The 23319-nt window shown below is 51.8% G+C and overlaps 4 protein-coding genes across 12 annotated transcripts in view; 2 read left to right on the forward strand and 2 right to left on the reverse strand.

Annotated features, from left to right (window-relative positions):
• Positions 1 to 406: 406 nt before the first annotated feature.
• On the reverse strand, positions 407 to 2594 carry CYP8B1 (cytochrome P450 family 8 subfamily B member 1). The gene has a single exon (XM_066991373.1). It carries the CDS (start codon positions 2158 to 2160, stop codon positions 628 to 630), a length of 1533 nt encoding a protein of 510 aa, XP_066847474.1. The 5' UTR covers positions 2161 to 2594; the 3' UTR covers positions 407 to 627.
• Positions 2595 to 2755: 161 nt separating this feature from the next.
• On the reverse strand, positions 2756 to 15428 carry ACKR2 (atypical chemokine receptor 2). 4 transcript variants are annotated; one of them, XM_066991375.1, is made up of 6 exons: positions 14439 to 15428; positions 14078 to 14278; positions 13861 to 13918; positions 10474 to 12455; positions 3748 to 3991; positions 2756 to 3608 (listed from the first exon to the last, which is right to left on the reverse strand). In XM_066991375.1, exons 1-4 carry the CDS (start codon positions 14469 to 14471, stop codon positions 11332 to 11334), a joined length of 1416 nt encoding a protein of 471 aa, XP_066847476.1. In that variant the 5' UTR covers positions 14472 to 15428; the 3' UTR covers positions 2756 to 3608; positions 3748 to 3991; positions 10474 to 11331. The 4 variants fall into 4 exon arrangements, with proteins under 4 accessions (XP_066847476.1, XP_066847475.1, XP_066847477.1 ...); XM_066991374.1 differs by having other exon boundaries at positions 2758 to 3991; XM_066991376.1 differs by lacking the exon at positions 14078 to 14278 and having other exon boundaries at positions 2759 to 3991; positions 14439 to 15425.
• A 1691-nt stretch (positions 15429 to 17119) lies between these two features.
• HIGD1A (HIG1 hypoxia inducible domain family member 1A) lies at positions 17120 to 21371 on the forward strand. The gene is made up of 4 exons (XM_048062301.2): positions 17120 to 17369; positions 17620 to 17812; positions 19397 to 19531; positions 20245 to 21371. The coding sequence occupies exons 1-4, from the start codon at positions 17124 to 17126 to the stop codon at positions 20292 to 20294; spliced, it is 624 nt and encodes a 207-aa protein (XP_047918258.2). The 5' UTR covers positions 17120 to 17123; the 3' UTR covers positions 20295 to 21371.
• A 257-nt stretch (positions 21372 to 21628) lies between these two features.
• CCDC13 (coiled-coil domain containing 13) overlaps positions 21629 to 23319 on the forward strand; it is a 34407-nt gene continuing 32716 nt past the window's right edge. For 3 of the 6 annotated variants that reach the window (XR_007162696.2, XM_048062293.2, XM_048062295.2), the window contains exons 1-2: positions 21629 to 21785; positions 22551 to 22774. Coding sequence is in view for 5 of the 6 variants with exons in the window: in XM_048062293.2 (XP_047918250.2) it covers positions 22557 to 22774 (218 nt within the window). In the remaining variant the exon portion in view is untranslated. Of the gene's footprint in view, positions 21786 to 21920; positions 22445 to 22550; positions 22775 to 23319 lie in introns of those variants that run through there. The other 3 variants (XM_048062294.2, XM_066991372.1, XM_048062296.2) reach the window with 3 other exon arrangements.

A 23319-nucleotide genomic window follows, 5' to 3' on the forward strand; every position in this document is an offset into this window, starting at 1 on the left:
ATGCTCACACCAGCTGCCGGCACCACGGACCCCCAGACTTTTGGTTCCTTCCCCCAACATCCCATCATACAGCCCATACAATGCCCAAACGCTTTTCCCCCGCACCCCACAACACGCCTCACCCCTTGGCAGTGACCCACCTGGATCCGGGGGAGGTCTGGAGAGCTGCTCCTGATGGCACGTCCTGGACCCAGCTGAGGTCCCTATGGGGCCCGGACAAAGTGCTGGCTCCTCAGAAGTCCTTAATTTGGGTTCCACCTGCCACAAAGCCCCCGTGCTCCTCCGGGCTTGTGCGGATGTGTCTCTGATGGGCTGGCGACCCCTATGCAGGGGTTGGAAGTAGCCCAGCAGGGTGTTATTTGGGCTCCCCCACCTCACCATTGTCCCTCTGCGCTCTTTTGTGGGCGTGCAGACGAACTTTTACCTCATAACCTAACCGAATTCAGGAACCAGAGGTGCAGGGCAGCGACACGTGCGAAGGAGGTAGAGAGGAAAGCCACAATAACCACTAAGCGAACAAGAACATACCGCTATCGGCTCCACACAGATCCAGCGACCATGAGATCGGGCAGTTTATTTCATAGGTAACAGCTGAACAACAACAAAAAAAAATGCAACCAGGCCTTCTCAGAAGCGCCGCCGGTACCTGAAGCGAACGTCATGGATGGGCTGCATCGTCCCGAACCCCCAGCGGCTGATGTCGATGGCTGGGATCTCCTCTTCACCATCGACCAGCTCCAGGTCGTAGTGAGCCAGCATCAAGAAGACAAACAATTTAATTTCGGTGGTGGCAAAGAACCGCCCAGGACAGATGGATATGCCTGCCCCCCAAGGCATGTTGAAGTATTTCAGCCGTTTCCCGTCCTTGTAGAAATCTTTCTTGGTGCCATCTGGGTTTACGAAGCGATCGTACTTGAATCTGTGAGGCTCGGGGTGGATTTCGGGGTCCATCTGCACAGAGAGGTGTGGGAACAGAGCCACCCTATCTCCTTTACGGAGCACGTACTCCGTCCCGTTGCTCATCTCAAGACTCATGTCCTGGAGGACAGCTCTGACCAGCAACGGGGCTGCCACCAGCCTCAGGGTCTCCTCCAGAGCGCTGTCCAGAAGGGGAGTCTGGTTTAACATGTCCCTAGTGATGTCAGTTGGTGGGCTTCCAGCCTTCACCTCGTGGCCGTTCTCCCTCAAGACCTTCTCTACCTCTTCCTTCACAGCCCTCATGGCATCTGGCTGCTTCATGAGATAAAGGAGGAGCCAGAAGGCAGTGGGGCCTGTATTGCCTTGGGATGCCCAGAGGAGCATAAACCTGAAACGATCCCGCATGTACTCAGGGACACCGTTTTGTGCCAGAAATTGGTCTTGATCGCTTATCCACCCACTGACGTTGTCCTTCTGACAGCTCCTCCTCACGGACAGCGTGCTCCAGAAGAACCTCTTCAGCCGCTCAGCTTCGAGTTTGTCCTTGGGGGGCAACATAGAGTAGGCCAGGCAAGGGAAGAGGCGGTCATACTTCCGAAACTCATTGAACAGCTGGTTGGAGTGGATGAGATCTCGCTCGTTAGCCTCCTCCTCGTTATCTACCCCTCGGTGGGACTCTGTGCCATACAGAGCCAAGTACCCAGCTCTGAAGACGATGTTGTAGCAGTAGTGGAAGAGGCTGTCCTCTTGCCACGGTCGCTCCTCCTCTCGTGAGCTCGGCTTGGAAAACATCAGCTTCTGAAGGTTACCCATGGTGGCTTTCGTCAGGAGGTTGAGCCCATCTCCCGTCAGGTGCTTCATGCTCAAAGCATGCATCGTGCTCTGGCTGGCTTTGATGGGCTTGTAGCCGAACACCTGGAGGACCAGTTTAGATGCGAAGGACCTGAAGTCTAGCTTAGATCGTGATTCCTTCATGATGGCTCCAAAGCAGAAGGGGTCCATCACGAAGGTAAAGTAATAGCCTCCGATCAGCACCGTGAAAATATCCCCGTGTTTTCTCTGCATCTTTTTTAGAAACTCCGAACTGTTCTTTCTAAAATCCAGCACGTAGCCCAACCAGGGGATGATACCTTTATCCAGAGGGGGTTCATTGGGTCTTCGGCTCCGGAAGACACCCAGGAGGTAGAGCCCACTGAGCAGCGATGCCACCAAGGTGCAGAGGAGAGCTGCCCAGAGCGCCATGAGAGCCCCGTGCCCGGCCGGGAGCGGGACCCTGAGCCAGGCTGAGGCAGGCGGGTGCTTTTTATTCCCATCCAGGGGCTGATATGCAGATGCACAGCTGACAGCATCTGCCCGGATTGGCAGCAAGTATTTGCTTTTCCCCTGTAGCGTGAGGACATCTCTCCCCTTGGCTAACAGGCAGGGATTTTTAAGGTGGAAGGCACGTTGTAGTCAACTGGGGTTACTGGGCTGCCGCATAAAGAGCAAGGGCTTCAGCGTGGGCTCTGCAGCAGCTCAAGCAAAGCCCCTTTTCTGGGCTGCGTTGAGCCCAGGCTTTGCAAAAGGAGCTTCAGAGATCTCCCCTCGGTGATTTCTGCCTTTAACACCAGGCTACGGACACGTGCTGCAGGCTGGGAAAAGGAAAGGAGGAGCAGGTGTTGGAAATGCTGCTAGAAATGAGCTTGGGACGGAAGGAAGGGGCTGACAGCTGATCTAAATCCGTCTCAAATGCCAAAAGGAAAGATTTCTAACAGTTTTACCCATTTCCCCTTCTGCTTCTCGATGTCTCCCGACAGGGTTGGGCGACGGAGCAGGGCCCTGTCCCTTGTGCTGTGCTGTGCCTCCCGCTGCTGCCAGCCCGGCCCAGGGGCCCGGTGACTGCAGCCCCTGCCCCAGCTGCTGCCCCTTGCACGGCACAGCACCTGGTGTGGATGGAGGGATGTTACACGGAGAGAGAAAAAGGATTTGGAGAGAAAATGGGACAGACAGCGACGAGCAGGCGCAGGGCATGCTGCTTACCCACAACCAGCCCCTTTAGCACCCCCTCCTTATTTTCCCTCCCTTGTCCTTCCCCAATCCACCCCCCATTTTCCCTACCTTCCCCCCTTCCCCTACACATCCCATCATAAGCTCTGCACAGTCCCACGAGCCCTCCTTGGGGAGGTCCCAATGCAAAGAGTGCAGCCTTCATCTTTGATTTGTTTCCCAGCTGCTCTCCCTTTCCACGTTCCCTCCCGGTGACCTCATGAAGGCCACATCATGGTGCCAGCAAAATATGTGCTTCGGCATTTTTTTAAGCAAAGCTCCCAGCCGTACTGTTTTTCGCACAAGCAGCATGAAAACTCACTGTAGGAATGCTGGAAAAAAAAATATAATGCCAGTGAAAACAAACGTACCTTTCTAGTTCAACTCCAAACCTTTCTCAGTCCTGTCGGTAACCCCGTCTCACAATAAAAGCAAGAAGGTGATGAGAGTTTTGTCTTAAATTATAAACTTTATTTGCACAATTCTATGCAACTCCTGTATTCACTTTATTTCCAGGCAGGAAATAGCCCAGCTAAGGTTCAAAAGCAAACAGTACCTTTTACATAACGGTCAGCAAACTAATGACCTTGAACTTTAAAGCTACACTGGGTGTAAGGACTGGTACCGGCTGTCCGTGCTCTCCTGTCTGAGGCCGTGCTGTCACCCTGTGGTGATGTAAAGCCAACACTTGCGTTAAAGATGGCTGCAGAGCTTTATCTTGTCAAAATTTATGTTGGGAAGGCAAATAACTCCACCGCCATCCTGCCAAGCCCACGTTTTTTTCTCTTCCCCCCTGGTTCTTACTGGTTTCAGCTCCGCGACTGCGATGTTTCAGCACCGTTTAAAGCACCTCATTCCTCCGGCGGTCTGACCTGGTCGACAAAAGGGCCGAGCCCGCTGAACACAAAAGGGAGGCCACAAAGATGCTCGGAGGCTGGAGCGCCTCTCCTGTGAAGAAAGGCTGAGAGAGCTGGGGCTGTTCAGCCTGGAGAAGAGAAGGCTCCTGGGAGACCTCATTGTGGCCCTTCAATACTTGAAGGGGGCTGTCCTGGTTCCAGTTAGGACAGAGTTAAGTAGCTCATAGTAGCTGGTAGGGTGCTATGTTTTGGATTAGGATGAGAAGAGCGCTGATAACATGCTGATGTTTTAATTGTTGCAGAGCAGTGTTTACACCAGGCCAAGGACTTTTCGGCTTCTTGCTCTGTCCTGCCAGCGAGCAGGCTGGGGGTGCAGCAGGAGCTGGGAGGGGACAGACCCAGGACAGCTGACCCAAACTGGCCAAAGGGGTATTCCATACCATCTGGCGTCATGCTAAACAATATATAGGGGTGGCTGGCCGGGGTGGGGGGCCGGCTGCTCGGGAATAGGCTGGGCATCGGTCAGCGGGTGGTGAGCAATTGCATTGTGCATCACTTGTTTTCTTACACATTATTATTGTTAATACTATTACCATTATCACTATTATTATTATTATTGTTATTATTATTTTCCTGTCTTAATAAACTGTCTTTATCTCAACTCACAGGCTTCACTTTCCCGTTTCTCTCCCCCATCCCAGAGAGGGAGGGGGGAGGGTGAGCGAACGGCTGTGTGGTGTTTAGCTGCCAGCCGGGTTAAACCACAACAGTCTTTTTGGCGCCCAACGTGGGGCTCGAAGGGTTGAGATATCGACAAATCTGACCAGAGTGTGTTAAACCAAAATTGGTATAAGTATTGGACCTGCTTAATAGTTGCTAGTCACGATGTTGATTGCCTTAATCTCCAGTCTGCTGTACCTGTATTCCAAATTGAGTTTTATGGTGCGTTACTTTCTGTATGTGCTCCCTGTTGCACTGTTTATCCTTTCCGGGCCCTGGTTTAAGATTGTTATGGTACTGTGCGGTGTAGCAATGGCTTATGAAATGATGAGATATCTGGTCATGACTTTAACCTGGTATTTGTACTCAGCACTGACATCGACTCTATACTTTGGAACCCATATCTCGGAAACTATTAGCAATTACACCTATTGCCTGTTTTCGTTAGGGAGCCAATCTGTGAAGGGGACAGGGGAAGACATGTTTCCCTACCTGTTCACTCTCCCTTTCTCCTTCACCACCACCCTCTTATCCCCCGAGTTAGTTACGGTGGTTCTCCGAGATGTTGAATATCCTTGGGATACTCAGACCAGCCTGCTCTTGTTGTTATGTCTCCTGAATGCGCTTCAGATTTTGTGGAGGGTTAAACAACTACTTAGGAATCTCATCCGGAGATCTGTCTTGAGGCGGGATAGTTGCGAGTGGCAGGGAGTGTGGGAGGATATGGGCAGGTTTCTAGAGCAGTGGTCACCTCCAGTGTTTTGGACATTCACCCCTGAACAACTGCAAAATCCTAAAAAGCTGGCAGAATGCTTGAAAAAAAGGTGTCATGACTCTGGCAGTTCCAAAGTGACACAAATCACTGTAGCGTGCTGGGGTCTGGCTTGTGCCTATCGAGCTGCAATTGATGCTACTAGCAACCTAGCTCCAGCTCCTGTAGCCGTTCCAGCTGCAGCTCCTGCAGCCACTCCAGCTGCAGCTCCTGCAGCCGCTCCAGCTCCAGCTCCTGCAGCCGCTCCAGCTCCAGCTCCTGCAGCCGCTCCAGCTCCAGCTCCGGCAGTACGAAGGAAATCTCTCCTCTTCCCTAAAGGCCTGTGTCTCAGCTGTGGAGAAACTCTCTGAAGAGGTCCACCAACTTAAAGAGAATTTATCTTCCCCTCCACCTGAACGAACCAGTGTCCACCAGCTAAAAGAGAATGCTTTAGAGAAACTTTCTGAAAAGATCCACCAACTTGAAGAAAGATTATCTTCCCCTTCACCTGAACGAACCAGTGTCCACCAGCTAAAAGAGAATGCTTTGGAGAAACTTTCTGAAAAGATCCACCAACTTGAAGAAAGATTATCTTCCCCTTCACCTGAACGAACCAGTGTCCACCAGCTAAAAGAGAATGCTTTAGAGAAACTTTCTGAAAAGATCCACCAACTTGAAGAAAGATTATCTTCCCCTTCACCTGAACGAACCAGTGTCCACCAGCTAAAAGAGAATGCTTTGGAGAAACTTTCTGAAAAGATCCACCAACTTGAAGAAAGATTATCTTCCCCTTCACCTGAACGAACCAGTGTCCACCAGCTAAAAGAGAATGCTTTGGAGAAACTTTCTGAAAAGATCCACCAACTTGAAGAAAGATTATCTTCCCCTTCACCTGAACGAACCAGTGTCCACCAGCTAAAAGAGAATACCTTGGAGAAACTTTCTGAAGAGATCCACCAACTTAAAGAGAGTTTATTTTCCTCCCCACCTGTACAAACCAGTGTCTCAGCTATTAGGGGTAAACGTTCATCTATGCAAGGAAGACAATATGGTGGGCACACACACCGCGCCACCCTGTGGTTTTACCTACGTGACCATGGAGAGGACATGAGAAAATGGGATGGAAAATCTACTGCGACCCTAGAGGCACGGGTACGTGAATTGCAAAGGAAAACAATTGGGAAAAAGGAGTTCTCTGAAAGGTTTGCTGCTCCAACTTCCAGCAGGCAGTCCTTTAAACACAGAAATGAAGATTCTGACCAGGACTAGAGGGGCCCTGCCTCCAGCCAGGGGGAGGAAATGGACAATCGAGTTTATTGGACTGTGTGGATTCGATGGCCTGGCACGTCAGACGCACAGAAGTATAAGGCTTTGGTAGACACCGGTGCACAATGTACTCTAATGCCATCAAGCTATAAAGGGCCAGAGCCCATCTGTATTTATGGTGTGACGGGGGGATCCCAGCAGTTAACTGTATTGGAGGCTGAAGTGAGTCTAACCGGTAATGAGTGGCAAAAGCACCGTATTGTGACTGGCCCAGATGCTCCGTGCATCCTTGGCATAGACTATCTTAGAAGAGGATATTTCAAGGACCCAAAAGGGTTCCGCTGGGCTTTTGGCATAGCTGCTTTGGAGACAGAGGACATTAAACAGTTGTCTACCTTGCCTGGTCTCTCAGAGGACCCTTCTGTTGTGGGGTTGCTGAGGGTTGAAGAACAGCAAGTGCCGATCGCTACCACAACTGTGCACCGGCGGCAATATCGCACCAACCGAGACTCCCTGAGTCCCATCCATAAGCTAATTCGTCAACTGGAGAGCCAAGGAGTGATCAGCAAGACTCATTCACCTTTTAATAGTCCCATATGGCCAGTGCGAAAGTCTAATGGTGAGTGGAGACTAACAGTGGACTATCGTGGCCTGAACGAAGTCACGCCACCACTGAGTGCTGCAGTGCCGGACATGCTAGAACTCCAGTATGAACTGGAATCAAAGGCAGCCAAGTGGTATGCCACAATTGATATCGCTAATGCATTTTTCTCCATCCCTCTAGCAGCACAGTGCAGGCCACAGTTTGCTTTCACTTGGAGGGGAGTCCAATATACTTGGAATCGGCTGCCCCAGGGGTGGAAACACAGCCCTACCATTTGCCATGGACTGATCCAGTCTGCGCTGGAGCAGGGGGAAGCTCCTGAACACCTGCAGTACATCGATGACATCATTGTGTGGGGTGACACTGCAGAAGAAGTTTTCGAGAAAGGGAAGAAAATAGTCCAAATCCTTCTGAAGGCTGGTTTTGCCATAAAACAGAATAAAGTTAAAGGACCTGCACGAGAGATCCAGTTTTTAGGAATAAAATGGCAAGATGGACGCCGTCAAATCCCAATGGATGTGATCAACAAAATAACAGCTATGTCTCCACCAACTAGCAAAAAAGAAACACAAACTTTCCTAGGTGTCGTGGGGTTTTGGAGAATGCATATTCCAAATTACAGTCTGATTGTAAACCCGCTCTACCAAGTAACCCGTAAGAAGAATGCTTTTGAATGGGGCCCTGAGCAACGACAAGCCTTTGAACAAATTAAGCAGGAAATAGTTCATGCAGTAGCCCTCGGGCCAGTCCGAACAGGACCAGATGTAAAGAATGTGCTCTACACCGCAGCCGGAGAGAATGGTCCCACCTGGAGCCTCTGGCAGAAAGAACCTGGGGAAACTCGAGGTCGACCCCTGGGGTTTTGGAGTCGGGGATACAGAGGATCTGAAGCCCGCTATACTCCAACTGAAAAGGAGATATTGGCAGCATATGAAGGAGTTCGATCTGCTTCGGAAGTGGTCGGTACTGAAGCGCAGCTCCTCCTGGCACCCCGACTGCCGGTACTAGGCTGGATGTTCAAAGGAAGGGTCCCCTCTACGCATCATGCAACTGATGCTACATGGAGCAAGTGGGTTGCACTGATTACTCAGCGGGCTCGAATAGGAAACCCCAGTCGCCCAGGAATCTTGGAGGTGATTATGGACTGGCCAGAAGGCAAATACTTTGGGATATCACCAGAGGAGGAGGTGGTTCGTGCTGAAGAAGCCCCCCTGTACAACAAGCTACCAGAAAATGAGAAGAAATATGCCTTGTTCACTGACGGGTCCTGTCGTATTGTGGGAAAGCATCGGAGATGGAAAGCTGCTGTATGGAGTCCTACACGACGAGTTGCAGAAGCTGCTGAGGGAGAAGGTGAATCGAGTCAGTTTGCAGAAGTAAAAGCCATTCAGCTGGCTTTAGATATTGCTGAACGAGAAAAGTGGCCAGTTCTCTATCTGTATACTGATTCATGGATGGTAGCAAATGCCCTGTGGGGGTGGTTACAGCAATGGAAGCAGAACAACTGGCAGCGCAGGGGCAAGCCCATCTGGGCTGCGGCATTGTGGCAAGATATTGCTGCCCGGGTAGAGAACCTGGTTGTAAAGGTACGCCATGTAGATGCTCATGTGCCCAAGAATCGGGCTACTGAAGAACACCAAAACAACCAGCAGGTGGATCAGGCTGCTAAGATTGAAGTGGCTCAGGTGGACCTGGACTGGCAACATAAAGGTGAATTATTTATAGCCCGATGGGCCCATGACACCTCAGGCCATCAAGGTAGAGATGCAACCTACAGATGGGCTCGTGATCGAGGGGTGGACCTGACCATGGACACTATAGCACAGGTTATTCATGACTGTGAAACATGTGCTGCAATCAAGCAAGCCAAACGGTCAAAACCTCTTTGGTATGGAGGACGATGGCTGAAATATAAATATGGAGAGGCCTGGCAGATTGATTACATCACACTCCCTCAAACCCGCAACGGCAAGCGCCACGTACTTACAATGGTGGAAGCAACCACCGGATGGCTGGAAACATATCCTGTGCCCCATGCCACCGCCCGGAACACTATCCTGGGCCTTGAAAAGCAAGTCTTATGGCGACATGGCACCCCAGAGAGAATTGAGTCAGACAACGGGACTCATTTCCGAAACAACCTTATAGACACTTGGGCCAAAGAACATGGTATTGAGTGGGTGTATCACATCCCCTATCATGCACCAGCCTCTGGAAAAGTTGAACGATACAATGGACTGTTGAAGACTACACTGAAAGCAATGGGTGCTGGGACATTCAAAAATTGGGATACACATTTGGCAAAGGCCACCTGGTTAGTCAATACCAGGGGATCTGCCAACCGAGCTGGACCTGCCCAATCAAACCTGTTACGCACTGTAGAAGGGGATAAAGTTCCTGTAGTGCACGTAAGAAACATGCTGGGTAAAACAGTCTGGGCTACTCCTGCCTCAGGAAAAGGCAAACCCATTCGTGGAATTGCTTTTGCTCAGGGACCTGGATGCACTTGGTGGGTAATGCAAAAGAATGGGGAGGTCCGGTGTGTACCTCAAGGGGATTTGATACTGGGTGAGAATAGCCCATGAGTTGAATTGTAGTATGTTAATTATTATATAATAATGTATGTCATCACTACCATGATTGCTATATATCATAGATGAAAATGGTGATTAATTAGAATGTATTGGACAGAGTGTAACCTGAGCATGACATAAATGGTATGGAATAAGGGGTGGATATCTGTCCTGGTTCCAGTTAGGACAGAGTTAAGTAGCTCATAGTAGCTGGTAGGGTGCTATGTTTTGGATTAGGATGAGAAGAGCGCTGATAACATGCTGATGTTTTAATTGTTGCAGAGCAGTGTTTACACCAGGCCAAGGACTTTTCGGCTTCTTGCTCTGTCCTGCCAGCGAGCAGGCTGGGGGTGCAGCAGGAGCTGGGAGGGGACAGACCCAGGACAGCTGACCCAAACTGGCCAAAGGGGTATTCCATACCATCTGGCGTCATGCTAAACAATATATAGGGGTGGCTGGCCGGGGTGGGGGGGCCGGCTGCTCGGGAATAGGCTGGGCATCGGTCAGCGGGTGGTGAGCAATTGCATTGTGCATCACTTGTTTTCTTACACATTATTATTGTTAATACTATTACCATTATCACTATTATTATTATTATTGTTATTATTATTTTCCTGTCTTAATAAACTGTCTTTATCTCAACTCACAGGCTTCACTTTCCCGTTTCTCTCCCCCATCCCAGAGAGGGAGGGGGGAGGGTGAGCGAACGGCTGTGTGGTGTTTAGCTGCCAGCCGGGTTAAACCACAACAGGGGCTTACAAAAAGGATGGAGGAAGACTCTTTACTTGGGTAGATCATTATAGGACACGGGGAATGGTCTTAAAAATAAAAGATGATGGATTTATACTAGACATTAGGAAGAAATTCTTCACTCAGAGGGTGGTGAGGCACTGGCACAGGTTGCCCAGAGAAGCTGTGGCTGCCCCGTCCCTGGAAGTGTTCAAGGCAAGGCTGGAAGGGGCCTTGGCCAACCTGATCTAGTGGGCTGGAGGTGGGTGATCTTTAAGGTCCTTTCCAACCCAAACCATTCTGTGATCCTGTGAACACGTCTGGCAGACGGCAGAAGCCAGGAGAAGCGAAGCTGCCCAAGGGTGGGCTTCTGTCTGCCCGTGCCCGGCCTGGCGGCTGGGTGTGCCGAAAACACTGCCCAGCCGGTGCTGTGGGCTGGGGGCGTAATGGGACGGCTCTGCTCCGACGGCCCCTTTGGGATCCGTGAGGGAGAAGCTCTGCACAGGATTCACATCGTGGTTTTACACCCCTCCTTACCTTCCCACCCTTGTTCTTCCCTGAGGGCATTCAGATTGTGCACAACACCCAGGCAAGCCGCTCCTTCACCCACTAATCCCTCACAAACCTCACACAGGGGCTTCCCCTGTTCTAGCACAGACCCAGGGCAGTCGTTTTGAATCATTTTATCACTTTCAGTGACACCAGAAACAAATCCCACATGTAGTTTTCCAATCCCAACGCGGAGATTCCTCAGTTGGATGCCGGTGCTAGGCTGCCACTTCTGGCTACGCAGCCCTGTGGGCTCACGCCGACCCCATCGCATGGCCAGGACCAGTAAAATAGAGCGCAGAGGACATAAAAAATAACGTAAAATAGTGTAAATATTTATCATGCGTTTGTGATACTCAGCATTTCTATCTGGGCAGCGTACCTGCTGCAAGAGGGGCTTGTCTTGGAGGGCTGGATGTCAACGAAAGCGCTTCTCCTGCAGATGGCCTGAGGGATCTTCCACAAATACAGCCGGAACCGTTTCTTCACAAAAGCGTAGAGCAAGGGGTTGAGGCAGCAGTGGACGAAGGCCAAGCTCTCTGTGATCTGAATGGCGTAGTCCAGCTGCCTGCTCCTCTCGCAGCTCCGGATCGCACCGACGTCTTGCAGGGAGTGGAGGATGAGGACGATGTTGTAAGGGAACCACAGGACGAAGAAGACGCCCACCAGGGCGAAGACCAAGCAGAGGGCTCTCCTCGAGGCGGGTGTCCGCAACGCGGTGAGCGCGCACGCTATGCGGGAATAGCAGAACACCATGAACAGGAGGGGAAAAAGGAAACCCAGGATGTTTTGGATGACCTGAAAGACAACTTTCCAGAATAAGTGTTTCTGCCCATAATCACGGGTACACACGATGGTTTTGTTGTTGATATGCTTCGTGGTGGTGAAGAGGCCATCCGGAATGGAGAGAAGGATGGAAAGGACCCACACCACCACCAAGACGAGGATGGATTTCCTCTGCATCGTGGAGCTGCGAGGAGAGCAAGCATCAACAATCTGCAGGTACATGTCCAGGCTCATGCAGCTCACAAGAAAGACACCGCTGTAGAAATTCATGGTGTACATGGCACTTAAGACTGGGCACAGCATATCCCAGGTCACCCGCTGGGAAATGTACAGGGCCCAGAAAGGAAGGGTTAGCAGCAACAAGAAGTCTGAAACCACCAGGTTGAGCAAATACACCTCAGTCATCTTCTTTTTCTTCCTGACGTACAGAATGAGGACGACAAAGAGCAGAATGTTCCCCGCCAAGCCCACCAGGAACACCACGGTGTAAAAAGCCGGCAAGAACGCCCTGCTGAAGGAAAGTACCTCTTCTTTGGTGCAAAGGGCATACTGCATGTAGTCCTCCTCATCCAGGTACTCGTAGGGGTAGTCGGTGGCATTGGCAGCGTAATCTTGGGCATCCAGCAGGGCTGCAGCAGTTGTTGCTGCCTTGGAAGCTGCGCTCAACATGGGGCTGCCTAAGAAAAAAGACAAGCGAGTTTCAAGACGAGTGTTTCAAAACATCATTCCAACCCATCCAGGAAAAGCAGAAGTGTTTCCCCTCTAGTTCATAGAAAGAAGAGTGTTTCCCTCTAGTTCATAGGTTTAAATCTCTGCCACCTCCGGGTGACTCTCCCACATCCTGCGCTCTTTGGTCTTTGCCTGCAGCACGGAGAAGGCTGCCTACACATACGCAAAAAAATCTCATTCTGGTTTCCTCACTCCCACGCATTAAGAGCACGGTCTCCCCTGGGATGATTCATTACTTCCTCCTGACACCACTGCGAGCTTCTGGGGAAGTCTGTGCCCTAAATTATGCAGAGTCCAGCACCACACCCCGCTGTGCGCCGCTCTGGGGTCACCCCGGGTGCTGCCGGGAAGCGGCATCGCGCTTCTCGGTGAGGGGAACCCACCACCGGCACCTCTGTGTTGGTGGGGCCGCAGCCAGAGGCAAACCATTGAAAAGTAACCGCTCCTGGAAGGGCTCTGTCCCCTCTCCGTGCCAGCTCCAGGACACAAAGCCACGGGCACCCATAAATGATGTTAGTAAGTGGGAAACCCCAGCTGTAAGGACGCATGGGCAGCAGAATGACCTCCTTGAATGAAGGTGAGGGCACGTTTGGCTGGAACGGCGTTGCTGGCGCCGTGTGAGATAAAGCGGGTCCAACCCCGCTGTGTGGGGCAGGCGAGGGGCACAAGGTCAGCGTCTCAGCAGCCCGGCCTTTGGGAAGTGGCCGATGGTTTGGAGAAGTTCCTATTTTTGGAGCCTGATTCTCGAGAAACTACACACACACACACCCCTCGAGGAGCACCATGAGGACGAGGTCTTCCAAAAATGGAACCTGGGCAATGGCTCTTGCTGAAGAGCCGAAATCTCCTGTGGCGGGAGATGGGATCTGCCTGAGCCACCACCCACCAGCACCACGGAGGTTAGCGGGGTTTTACAAGCCAAGGCTACTCTCCAGGTGCTGCCGGCAACCAGGGAAGATTGGCTGCAGATGCCCCCGACCCCAAGAGCGCACAGGTTTTGAGCCATGGCCAAACCTGCCCTCGTTTCCCTCGGGACTCATTTTTCCAGCAATCCCAAAGCACACACGTGTCTCCTGCCTGGGTTGCAGACCTCTGCCCCGCTGCTGTCTGCACGGAAACAACCTCACGGAGGTGAAGGGAGGTCCCAGCTCACCCCACGGCCACCGTGCAGCACCCCAAAGAGCCAAAATCCCCCCGAGCCAGCCAGGGGCAGAACTGGGTCTCCCCTCCGGAGGGGGCTGAAGCAGGAGCCGCTGCGCCCCAAGCAGGTTCAGCAAAGCACCCCGGGCTCGGAGCAGGGTGCTGAGGGCCCCTGATGGTGCAGAGCAGCGAGGGGGGAAGCCGCAGACCTACCTGGAGCAATCCCGTGTCCAGGGTTGCTGAAATATCCATCCCAGGCACCCGGGGGCGGCTGAAACGAAGGGAAAGTTTGGGCAGGGCTGGGCCGCGATGTTCCCTCGCTGGCTCGCCCTGCCCTTGGCAAGCGCCCCGCGGCGCATCAGAGCAGCCACAGCGCCCGAAAAAAGATCTAGGGATGAAGTTTTTTATTCGTATTTTGGAGGAAACCCACCCCCGGCCAGATGCTCTTGGGAGCAAGCCAAAGCTGCCCGGCAGCTCGGAGCGCGGCCCCATCCAGCAGGACTCCCCAGCACCTCCGACGGCCCCCCATCAGGGCCACCCGTCCCCGCAGCTCCCGTTTTGGGGTCTCTTTCAGCTTTTTTCTCCCCGCCGCCACGTCGTTCCTCCTCCGTACTGTGCTGCTGCTCCCACCCTGACAAAAAAACGACGTGGGCTGTGCGCTGCCATTAATCCCAGCCCGCCCGCGTGCCAGCGCTCGGAGCTGGCCAACCTTCAAGGAGAAAAAAAAAAGGAACCTCCCCAGGTTTCTCCCACGGCTTTATCTCCAAGCACAAAAGAGAAAACACACTTACGAGAGCCGCTTCTCCACGGCGGGCAGTTCCCATCCTGCCAGAGCTTGACTCAGGCTTTAGAAACCTCCTGTCGTGGTGTCAGAAGACGGGCAGGAAACACGAGCTCAGTGGAACCGCCCTGGCTCTGTTTCCCCTTTCCTGGGGTTGCTCAGCACGCAGCCTGCGCTTCGTTTTCCTCGTTGGCCTGAGGCTCGCTACGTAACAACCCCTGATGTGACAACATGTTCTTTCGGATTTATTTTTCCAGAAAAAAAAACAAACACTTTAATTATTGGAAACATCTGCCCCAGCCTGAGAAAGAGACGGACCTTTAGGTGATGTCCACCCTGCAGCCTCCTGGCTCCCACAGGCAGGATCCAACCCGCTCGCTCTCGGCGCTGAGATGCCCTGGGGACTGCCCAGGAAACCTCTCTGGCCAGCGTAGAATTTGTTGTTGTTGTTGTTTTCCAACAAATCTAATTATTTTCCAGTTAATCTGGACGCTGCAGGATCCTCGTCCCTGCTTTCCTCAGTGTTTAGGCAAGGAGCAGTGGGCTCTGCCTGCTGGTACCACTCCCGTCCTGTTCTCGGTGGCTCCGGACATCATCCCAACTGAAGGTGGGCCAAAAGATCCTCCAGGTCTCCGCCGTTTTGCCTGTGGTCAGGTTCTCAAAAAGCAGTGGTCAGGCTCTCGAAAGTCTCTCCCGTTCTCCGTGCATCCCTTCGCCATGGGACAGGGGCCAGGCTGGGGCACCATGGAGCCAGGGCGTGCTACCCCTCCAGGACACAACTGAGGGGCTCATTAGGTTTCCACCTGGAGCACACTGGTGGGAACGGGGTGAGGAGCAGAATAAGCAGCTATTTTTGTAGGTAGTAGATATCACAGAATCATCTAGGTTGGAGAAGGCCTTCAAGATCGCCGAGTCCAACCATTAGGTCCTGCCGAGCCCCATCGCTAAACCACGGCCCTTCGTGGTGCATCCATCTCTTAAATACCTCCAGGGATGGGGACTTTGGGGGAAAAAACAGTTTTTGGGGAGGGAAACGAATATGCTGGAGCTGTTTGAGATGAGACAAGTGCGGGGTTAGGACTGAGCCAGTGATATTTTGGACCTTTCTGGGCTTTTCAGAAATCTTTCGATAATATTCCTTATCAATGTTCTTAAAGAAACAAAGGGAGAGTAGCAAAGACCTAGATATGGGCTGAAACCCCCCAGTGAATGGCTACAAAGGGCTACGAAGCCGGTGAAGGGCCTGGAACACAAATCCTGTGAGGAGCGGCTGAGAGAACTGGGGTTGTTGAGCCTGGAGAAGGGGAGCCTCAGGGGAGACCTCATTGCACTCTACAACTGCCTGAAAGGAAGGTGTGGGGAGCTGGGGGTCGGCCTCTTCTCACAGATAACCAGCGACAGGACCAGAGGGAATGGCCTCAAGTTGTGCCAGGGGAGGTTCGGGTTGGAAACGAAGCCCTGCTCCCTCCCCTGCAAGCCCCCGAGCACATCCGTGTGGGCAATGCCCCCGGCAGCAGGCAGCAAAACGCCGCTCACAAAGCAGAGGCCCTGAACGAGGCTGCTCCAGGTGACTGTAGCTTCATTAGCCCCGCAACAAAAACAAAGTAAGTTTGGGTTTTTTAATCGAGTTTCTCCCCCCGAGCACGTATCGCTCGGAGCTGCAGGGGATTAGATGTGCCTGTGCCAGCCACAGCCGAGAGCAGCCCTCGCTGCCATTTATTACCAGACTTTAATTCAATTTGGGAACTGGTAATTGCATAGATTTCTTTTTTTTTCATTTTATACTCTGCAGATCCTTAATGGCTTTGGCAATTAAGGTAACGAGGTTATCAGTAATGGGAAGCGCACTTAGCGAAATTCAGTGGTACGACCAAACGCTCGGCTGGGCTGCTTGCTTTTCCTGCTGCCGAAAACGCTGCAGGTCAGGAATGGGGCTCTGCCTTTCCTGAGACAAAAATGGGGCAGGGGGCTCCAAAAGCCTCATTCCTTTGCTCTTTCACTGTCAAGCTGCTGCCTCACTTAGGGGAAGGTTTTAGGATCTGCAGGATCCAAGGGGATTTTTGTTCTAGGGTCCTGCTGTTGAAGTCCAGAACCATTTCTAAGTTGTCTTGGGGCTTTAAAATCCCCAGCCTGGCATACAGAGGGGGCAAACCAAGCCCTGCTGCAAAGCCCAAATTCAGAAGAAAAAAAAAAATAAAATAAAAAGGCAATTCACTGGCAGGGAAATCAGATGGAGGGAACGCAGGGCCTGCCCTTGCCCCGTGCTAAAAAAACTCCCATCTGGTGTCGAAAGGTGGCTTCGCACCAACACATTTCTGAAGCAAAAACTCAAGCAATTGGCAGAAAAAGCAGCGCCCTGCCTTCCCCCCTGCGAGGAGCAGCTGGAAAACCAACTTGGGAGTGCAGCAACGCGCCGGGCTCAACCCCAAACCCCTGTAACTTTGGGGAGCGAGCTCCTGGCGCCTGGTGGAGCAGCAAACATTAAGAAAAATGAGGAAAAATTAAGAAAAACTAAGAAAAACAGCAATAGAAATTAGCAGCTGAGGAGCACATACACCCCGCGGCAGGCGCATGGCCGACTTTTGGCGCGCCCGCCGCCCGGGGATTCCCCGCGCCTCCGCGCCACCCCGCGTGACGTCACGCCCTGCCCCGCCTCTTGCCCATATAAGGACTCGGAGGGCGGTCCGGCGCCGAAATGGCGCCGGGAGGAGGCCCCCCCCGCGCTGCGGATTGGCCGGCGGAAAGCGGGGCGCCGCGCGGGTCGCTGGGAGTTGTAGTTGTCAGGCAGGACGGGGCGCGACGGACCAATGAGAGCGGGGCGGGCGGGGCGCGGTTGGCCAATAAGAGCGGAGGGGCGGGGCGCGAGACCGGCCGGTGCCGGAGGTCGGGCGCGGAGCGGCGGCGGTCCGAGGGTTCGCGGGTTCGAGACCCGGCGGGGGCGGTGAGCGCGGGGCCGGGCCGGGGGGAGCAGAGCGGGGCTGGGCTGGGCTGGGCTGGGGGGGGAGGAGCGGGGCCCTCGGTGCCCGGTTTTTGGGGCGGTGGGAACGTGCTGCTGTTGCTTGGTTTTTTTCCCGTTCTCCCCCGTTCCAGTATGTCAGGGTCTCGTTTCCCGAAATTTCACTCGAATTAAACCAGCTTTGTGCGGCGCTTCGGCTCAGCTCTAGCCCTTGTAAATCGTTTTGCGCTCGTAGGATCCCCGGGGGATTTTCCTTCCTCCGAAAACTTCTCTGCGCTTCTCATCCCTAAAACCTCCAGGGAGGCTCCCCGTCCTTGCAGGCACCATGTCGTCCGGTCAGGAATCCGTGTTCTCCGAGTATGAGGCGGAAAGCAGCCAGACGTCGAAGCTGCTGCGGAAATTTAAAGAGACGCCGTTTGTGCCCGTCGGTAAGATTAAGTGGGGGAAAATGCGGATTCATTGGCAATCTCCTCCTGGGGGATCAATATGGCAAACACGGTCACCTGCCGTGAAAAGGAAATTGCTCTGAAATGACTTCCTCGTGCAGGGCTGGGCTGTAGTAACAGCTTCTACCTGGGGTGGTATTTGCTCCCAAGGGGAGGGAGAAATCAATGAGGCTTCTCATCTTAAACAGAGCACCCAGAACCTAGAAAAAAGAAAGTTGTGAGTTTAAAAAAAAAAAAAACATGTTTGGGTGATCCTGGTAGGTGGTGAGGATGGTGTCTTGTTCTGGAGGGACTGGGAGCTGTGTGATCACCACACGGTGACTTTCAAGCTAACAAACGCCCAGCCAAAAGTATCCCAAATCCATCCCACCTCCTGAAGGTTTCACCTCTTTGTGGCCGTCCCTTAGTCCAAATGCTTTTTCCCACTAGGTTCAGTGGTTCCCCGGCTTAAGGGTGGTGTTAAAATCCTCAGCCTCTCTGCTGAGACCCGAAAAAACCTCGAGGAGAGGGTTGTGTGCCCTGAGAACTTTCCTCCGATCAGGAACTGCCTTTGATGGGAGATGGGTTTTGATTTCCAGCCGCCTTAAATGGAGGGCGGATGGGTCAGTCGGGGTGAGCTGTTCCTTGCCAGCAGATAGCTGCTGGTTTGTGGTCACAGGACTTTGTTCTCCAGCTCACGATGGACTCGGTGAGTCCAGCTTCTCCCAGGCAGATTAGTGGAGTTTACCTTCAGCCTGAGTTAGAGCTAGCTTGAAGGCCCTAGAACTCTTAATTTGTATTTAATGAAGCTATCGTGTGAATCACGCACAGGGAAAGGGTGTTTGGTCTCAACTGGAGCTGGTCACGCTCCTGTTCAGGCAGCCAAGATGTCTGGGTTCTCGGCAGTAAAATACACACAGCCCTTAAAACTTGGCAGCTTTCTTTGGGTTATGTAAATAATCATCCTAAATGCGGAATAAAAGGGACTGGGTTTGGGATATTTTGCGCACCGCTGTTCTGTGAGAGCATCGGTGTCCGTGGTGGGAATTGGCACCGCCTGGGCTGTGTTTGGTCTGTCCAAGCACTAAAACGAACGGTGTTGCTGAACCTCAGACCCACGGTGTGGGACGAGTGACTTAGAACTTGTCCCGGTGAAAGCACGCCAAATGTGACAACCCAAAATAACACCCTCGGCGGGCAGGTGGCATGTCGGGATGCACCCGTGCACCAGCAGCACTGAGTGTCCTGGCTGAAGCCGAGCGGTGTTCTTGGTGTGAGGTTCCTTCTAAGAAAGCGAGCGGCGCTTGTGCCCTCTGAAAAATACCAAGGAAACTCCGTGACACCCTGAGAATGTACTGCGAGAGTCTGCTGTCGCGTTTTAACACCAGCGGAAATCATTGTTCTGCCCGCTGTGTGTTAAAGGAGATGGCACTCAAGTGAAAGCAGTAGGAAGAAAAGGGACCTCTACGCAAAAATAGCGTTGGGCAAAACCAGGCGTAGTCCCAGGATTTCTTGTTTAGATAGATCAATGCCACTGAGATGTCGGAGGTGATTTTTACTCATAGGAATGCCTTCCTTCCTTTGCAGGGATGGCTGGCTTCGCCGCGGTGGTGGGCTATGGGCTGTACAAACTGAAGCACCGAGGGAACATGAAAATGTCGCTTCACCTGATTCACATGCGTGTGGCAGCCCAGGGCTTCGTCGTGGGAGCAATAACGTGTGGTAGGTACCGAGCAGGAGGTTCTTGTCATGGGTCCTTTGGGTCATGTAAACCCTCTCACACCTCTTCTGCTGGTGGATAACATCGGCATGTGTTAAAAACCCTCGGGGTGGAAACATTCGGGCTACTACATATAAATATTTATGCCTCTTTGATCACTCTTCCTAGAGTTCACATACTGTTTAAGTACATATATTCAATATTAAACTCCACTAACTTTAGGAGTAGAAGTTTTGACCACTTTTAGATGTGGACAGTATGTGTGGTTTTACAGATACGGAAATTAGAGGCAAAGAAAAAAAGGCCATCTGCTGTTAATATTTTCCCTTGAAAATATGTTGCTGTTTCTGAACTTAATGCACTGGAAAGTCAGCTTCCTGGGTCTCATCTAAGTGTTTCGGCTGTGTATGTGTGTGAATTTATATCCCATGAAACACTGTTTGCCTGTACTGTATTCCCAGGAGGTAAAAGAGCAAAGCTTGACTTTGGCTGCAAAGTGAACTAGAGTTGGCTGGGGATCTGCATACCACTAAACTAGGAAAAGTTCCTGTGTATAAAGAATTCTGTAGTGTTCATCATGGCTGTTTAAAGAGAGGATGAAACAGAAGAGTAAGGGAAATATTACTTTGGTTTCTCAGAACTTCAGTGTTCAGATTTTGAAACCCTTCATTTCATATTTAACCCAGCTTTCTAATACTTTTTTTTTGTCATGCAGGTGTGCTGTATTCAATGCTACGGGAGTATGTGATAAAGCCCAAGGAATAATGGAAGAACCTAAACCTCTGTCCTGGTGGTGGCCTGTGTACTGCAGCTATCAACTTAATATTGAGGGGTTCTTGAGGGAAAAAAAATACGTGGCTTGAGAGAATTGCCCTTTATTTTGTGTATGGTACGCTGTCCCGAGGCTGGCAGTCTGAATGATTGCATAGTAGGTAAAATGGGTATCAGGGTCTGGTTCTTTTTGATTTACACTACTCTATCCCAATTTTTAGGGGATATAGTAGAGTACAATCACTTTATCTTCCCCTTGAGTGTTAGCTCAATCCTGCAATTGGTGACTTCTCTTGCTGCTGTTGCCCAAAGTGACGAAGTTTGAACTAGCTTCTCTTAGGTAGAGGCCCCATCTGTAAGGTAGCATTGAGAATGCTGTGAATGTTCTGCTGTCACTTCCTGTCCTGTATATTTGTCAGCCTCCAGCTGTGTAATTTAGAAGCTTCTAGCAGCACTGACTTCTAAAACATCGAGATACCTATAGACATCTATTTTATTTTTTTATTTAAGGCATAAGATAAGTACGTGGTGTGTTTCAGCTATTTAAATGTTATATTTATTAATTGTTAATGAAAACACCGGCTCCCTATTTTTACTATAGGTTTTCAGATGCTTTGATTACTGTATTTTGTAACTTTATTTACAGTGTTCTTCTGAGTAACATTTAAATGTAACATTTGAAATGCACTTTGATTTGTTCTAATGCTTTTAAAATATGATCTAGCTCTGACTTTTGCAGTACCATTCCCCACAGAAGTTTTAAAACGTTTGAATCTGAAAAGCCGCCCTCATACTTTGTGAGGCGTAAAATCTTTCTCTGCAAAGCGCCAGTGTTATTTTACACAGGAACCCCTTGAATCTCTTAACAGCAGTCACAAAAACGTGTTCATGAAGCAAATTTGTAGAAAACCGGCAAGATTTTCTCCGACGAGCTTACATTCCATGGTGGCAGTGTGACAAGAGGAGGTCTAATAAAGCAAGATACACCCTGCACCGGTGTGATTTGTTGAGAGCAGCGTGTGATATGATACAAATAAAATATGATGTGAATAAACAGCCGTGAGCAATGGAGACGAGCTGGTTGAGTTTTGACTGGGGATTTATGGTGGGGCTCCCCCTGTGTGCAAAACCTCCGGGGTGGGGGGGGTGGGGACTGTGTGAGGGGGTACATAGGGATTTAAAAAAAAAAAAAACCCTGAGAGGGCAGGGGGCTGCTATGGAGGACCCCAGCCCTCCCTCAGAAGGGCGGAACGGGGGCGGGCAGAAGGAGCTGCGTTCACCCGCGGCCGCCCTACAGCCCCGCGGGACGGGGGGGCAAGGGCGCTAAGATGGCGGCCGGCTCAAGGCGCATGCGCGGCCCGGGCCACCCGCCCGTTGCTATGGCAGCCGTGTGAGGCCGCGGCCTAGCCGGGAGCCTGAAGCCTGCGCCCGGGCCTTGCTGCGGGGGCGCCGCCGCCGGGCTGGGGGCTGCGGGGGGCGGCGTAGGTGGGCCCAGGGGGTGGGGGGAGGCGGCCGGAGGAGGTCTGGAAGGGAGGGAGGCGTGGGCCGAAGGCTTGGGGCTGAGGGAGGCAGCGCGGCCTGGTCAGGCCCCTGGGGGCAGCCATGCGGGGACACCCCCCCCCCCCCCCGAGGGGAGTCTGAGCTGTGGTGGGGCCCTCGGGACCTGCTCCGTGCCCGTGGGTCACGTTGGGTGGCACTCGCTGCTTGGAAATTGAGGGGAAAGTTGTAAGCCGCGCTGCTGGTGTTTAGGATAAGCAGAGATCTCTCATTGTCGGTCCCAGCTTAGCCCCAAAAATGGGGGGATTTGGGTTTTTTTTTGAAACCTGGGGAGGAAGGCTGCATGGGCCTGGGCTGCAACCAGCCTGCGTTCCTTTTAGTCATAAAAACTAGAAGTTGCGTGGTTTGGTTGCTCTGTTTGCTTGGGTTTTCCTCCAACTTGCTCTTCTCTAAAAACGTTTCTTTTAAACAGATACGTTTACAAGCGTTTTAAAGCATTGCTTTTTGAATGCTAGAGCGAAAAAGACCTAAAGGCTTTTCTGCTTGAAAGCCGTTTATGGAAAAAAAGGGCCCTTAAAGCGAGGCTGTGAGGCTGAGGAGCGCAGTGGCTGAGAGGAGGAGGAGGAGGTGGCAGGGAGACGGCAAAGGTCGGGGTGGAAAAACTACAAAGCAGCTGTTAGAAGAGGATGTTTTGAATGTGATGTTGATCTCTGGTCTCTGTTGCTCTTCATTTTCCTCCTGCGATGCTTTTAGTAAACCATGGAGTCAGACATCAAAGCACAGGAGCATTTTAAAAGCCAGTTTAAGGCTCTTCAGGAACAACAGCAAAGAAAGCTGCAGAATCTAATGGAGAGGAAAAAGGACAAGCAGAGCAGTCAGAAGGTTAACAATGGCAATGCAAAGGAGACTTTCGGCATCCCGAATGATCTAAACCTGTTTGAAACAGAACAACCTGTAACTGAAGATGACAGCAAAAGGTAAAGGTGTAGCAGCACTGTTCCCTCAGGAGGTCACAGAACTGTGTTTTGCTTATGATCTTATGAAACTCACAATAAGAGAGCACTTTGTCCTCATGTGTTAGGCTTTCAGTAGCCTGAGAAGACTCTCGCTGTCTCTGGTGCGTTTAGCCTCAGAGCACTGTTAGGTGCATTTTGTTATCCGAGTTTCACAAACGAAGAGCTGAAGGAAGGACAGAGGGGTTGAGGTGACGTGCTAAGGGCAGCTGGGCGCCATCTGCCCACCTCCAGTCGCTCCACGATCACTAATGCCCTTTGAGCTGCTGGTTAGCTCCTGCCTCGCCTTGTAAACAGGTTTCCTACACCAATAATTTCCAAAGACCAGTGTGTGCAACGCGTCATGCAGCTAATGGGTACAAGCCAAAGGCCTGCAGCCCAGGACAGTGTTCCCCACGTACCTGTGCAGTGTGACATGATTTAGTAAGTCAAAAGACAGCCACAGGAGATGAAATATAGGAGAGTCTCATGGGTGGGGTTGCCTCACAGGTAAGATACTTGACAGGGAT

Source organism: Anser cygnoides, chromosome 2 (assembly GCF_040182565.1).
Source record: "Anser cygnoides isolate HZ-2024a breed goose chromosome 2, Taihu_goose_T2T_genome, whole genome shotgun sequence".
NCBI lineage: Eukaryota > Metazoa > Chordata > Aves > Anseriformes > Anatidae > Anser > Anser cygnoides.

Excerpts from the sequence above, each read along its gene's own strand:
- CYP8B1 (XM_066991373.1), bottom strand. The coding sequence starts at position 2,160 with ATGGCGCTCTGGGCAGCTCTCCTCTGCACCTTGGTGGCATCGCTGCTC.
- HIGD1A (XM_048062301.2), top strand. The coding sequence starts at position 17,124 with ATGGCGCCGGGAGGAGGCCCCCCCCGCGCTGCGGATTGGCCGGCGGAA. Across the intron at positions 17,813-19,396 it reads GACGCCGTTTGTGCCCGTCG|GGATGGCTGGCTTCGCCGCG; the intron begins GTAAGATTAAGT and ends CTTCCTTTGCAG. Across the intron at positions 19,532-20,244 it reads CGTGGGAGCAATAACGTGTG|GTGTGCTGTATTCAATGCTA; the intron begins GTAGGTACCGAG and ends TTTGTCATGCAG.
- ACKR2 (XM_066991375.1), bottom strand. The coding sequence starts at position 14,471 with ATGGGAACTGCCCGCCGTGGAGAAGCGGCTCTC. Across the intron at positions 14,279-14,438 it reads GCCGTGGAGAAGCGGCTCTC|GGTGGGAGCAGCAGCACAGT; the intron begins GTAAGTGTGTTT and ends TTTTTTTGTCAG. Across the intron at positions 12,456-13,860 it reads TGGACACGGGATTGCTCCAG|GCAGCCCCATGTTGAGCGCA; the intron begins GTAGGTCTGCGG and ends CTTTTTTCTTAG.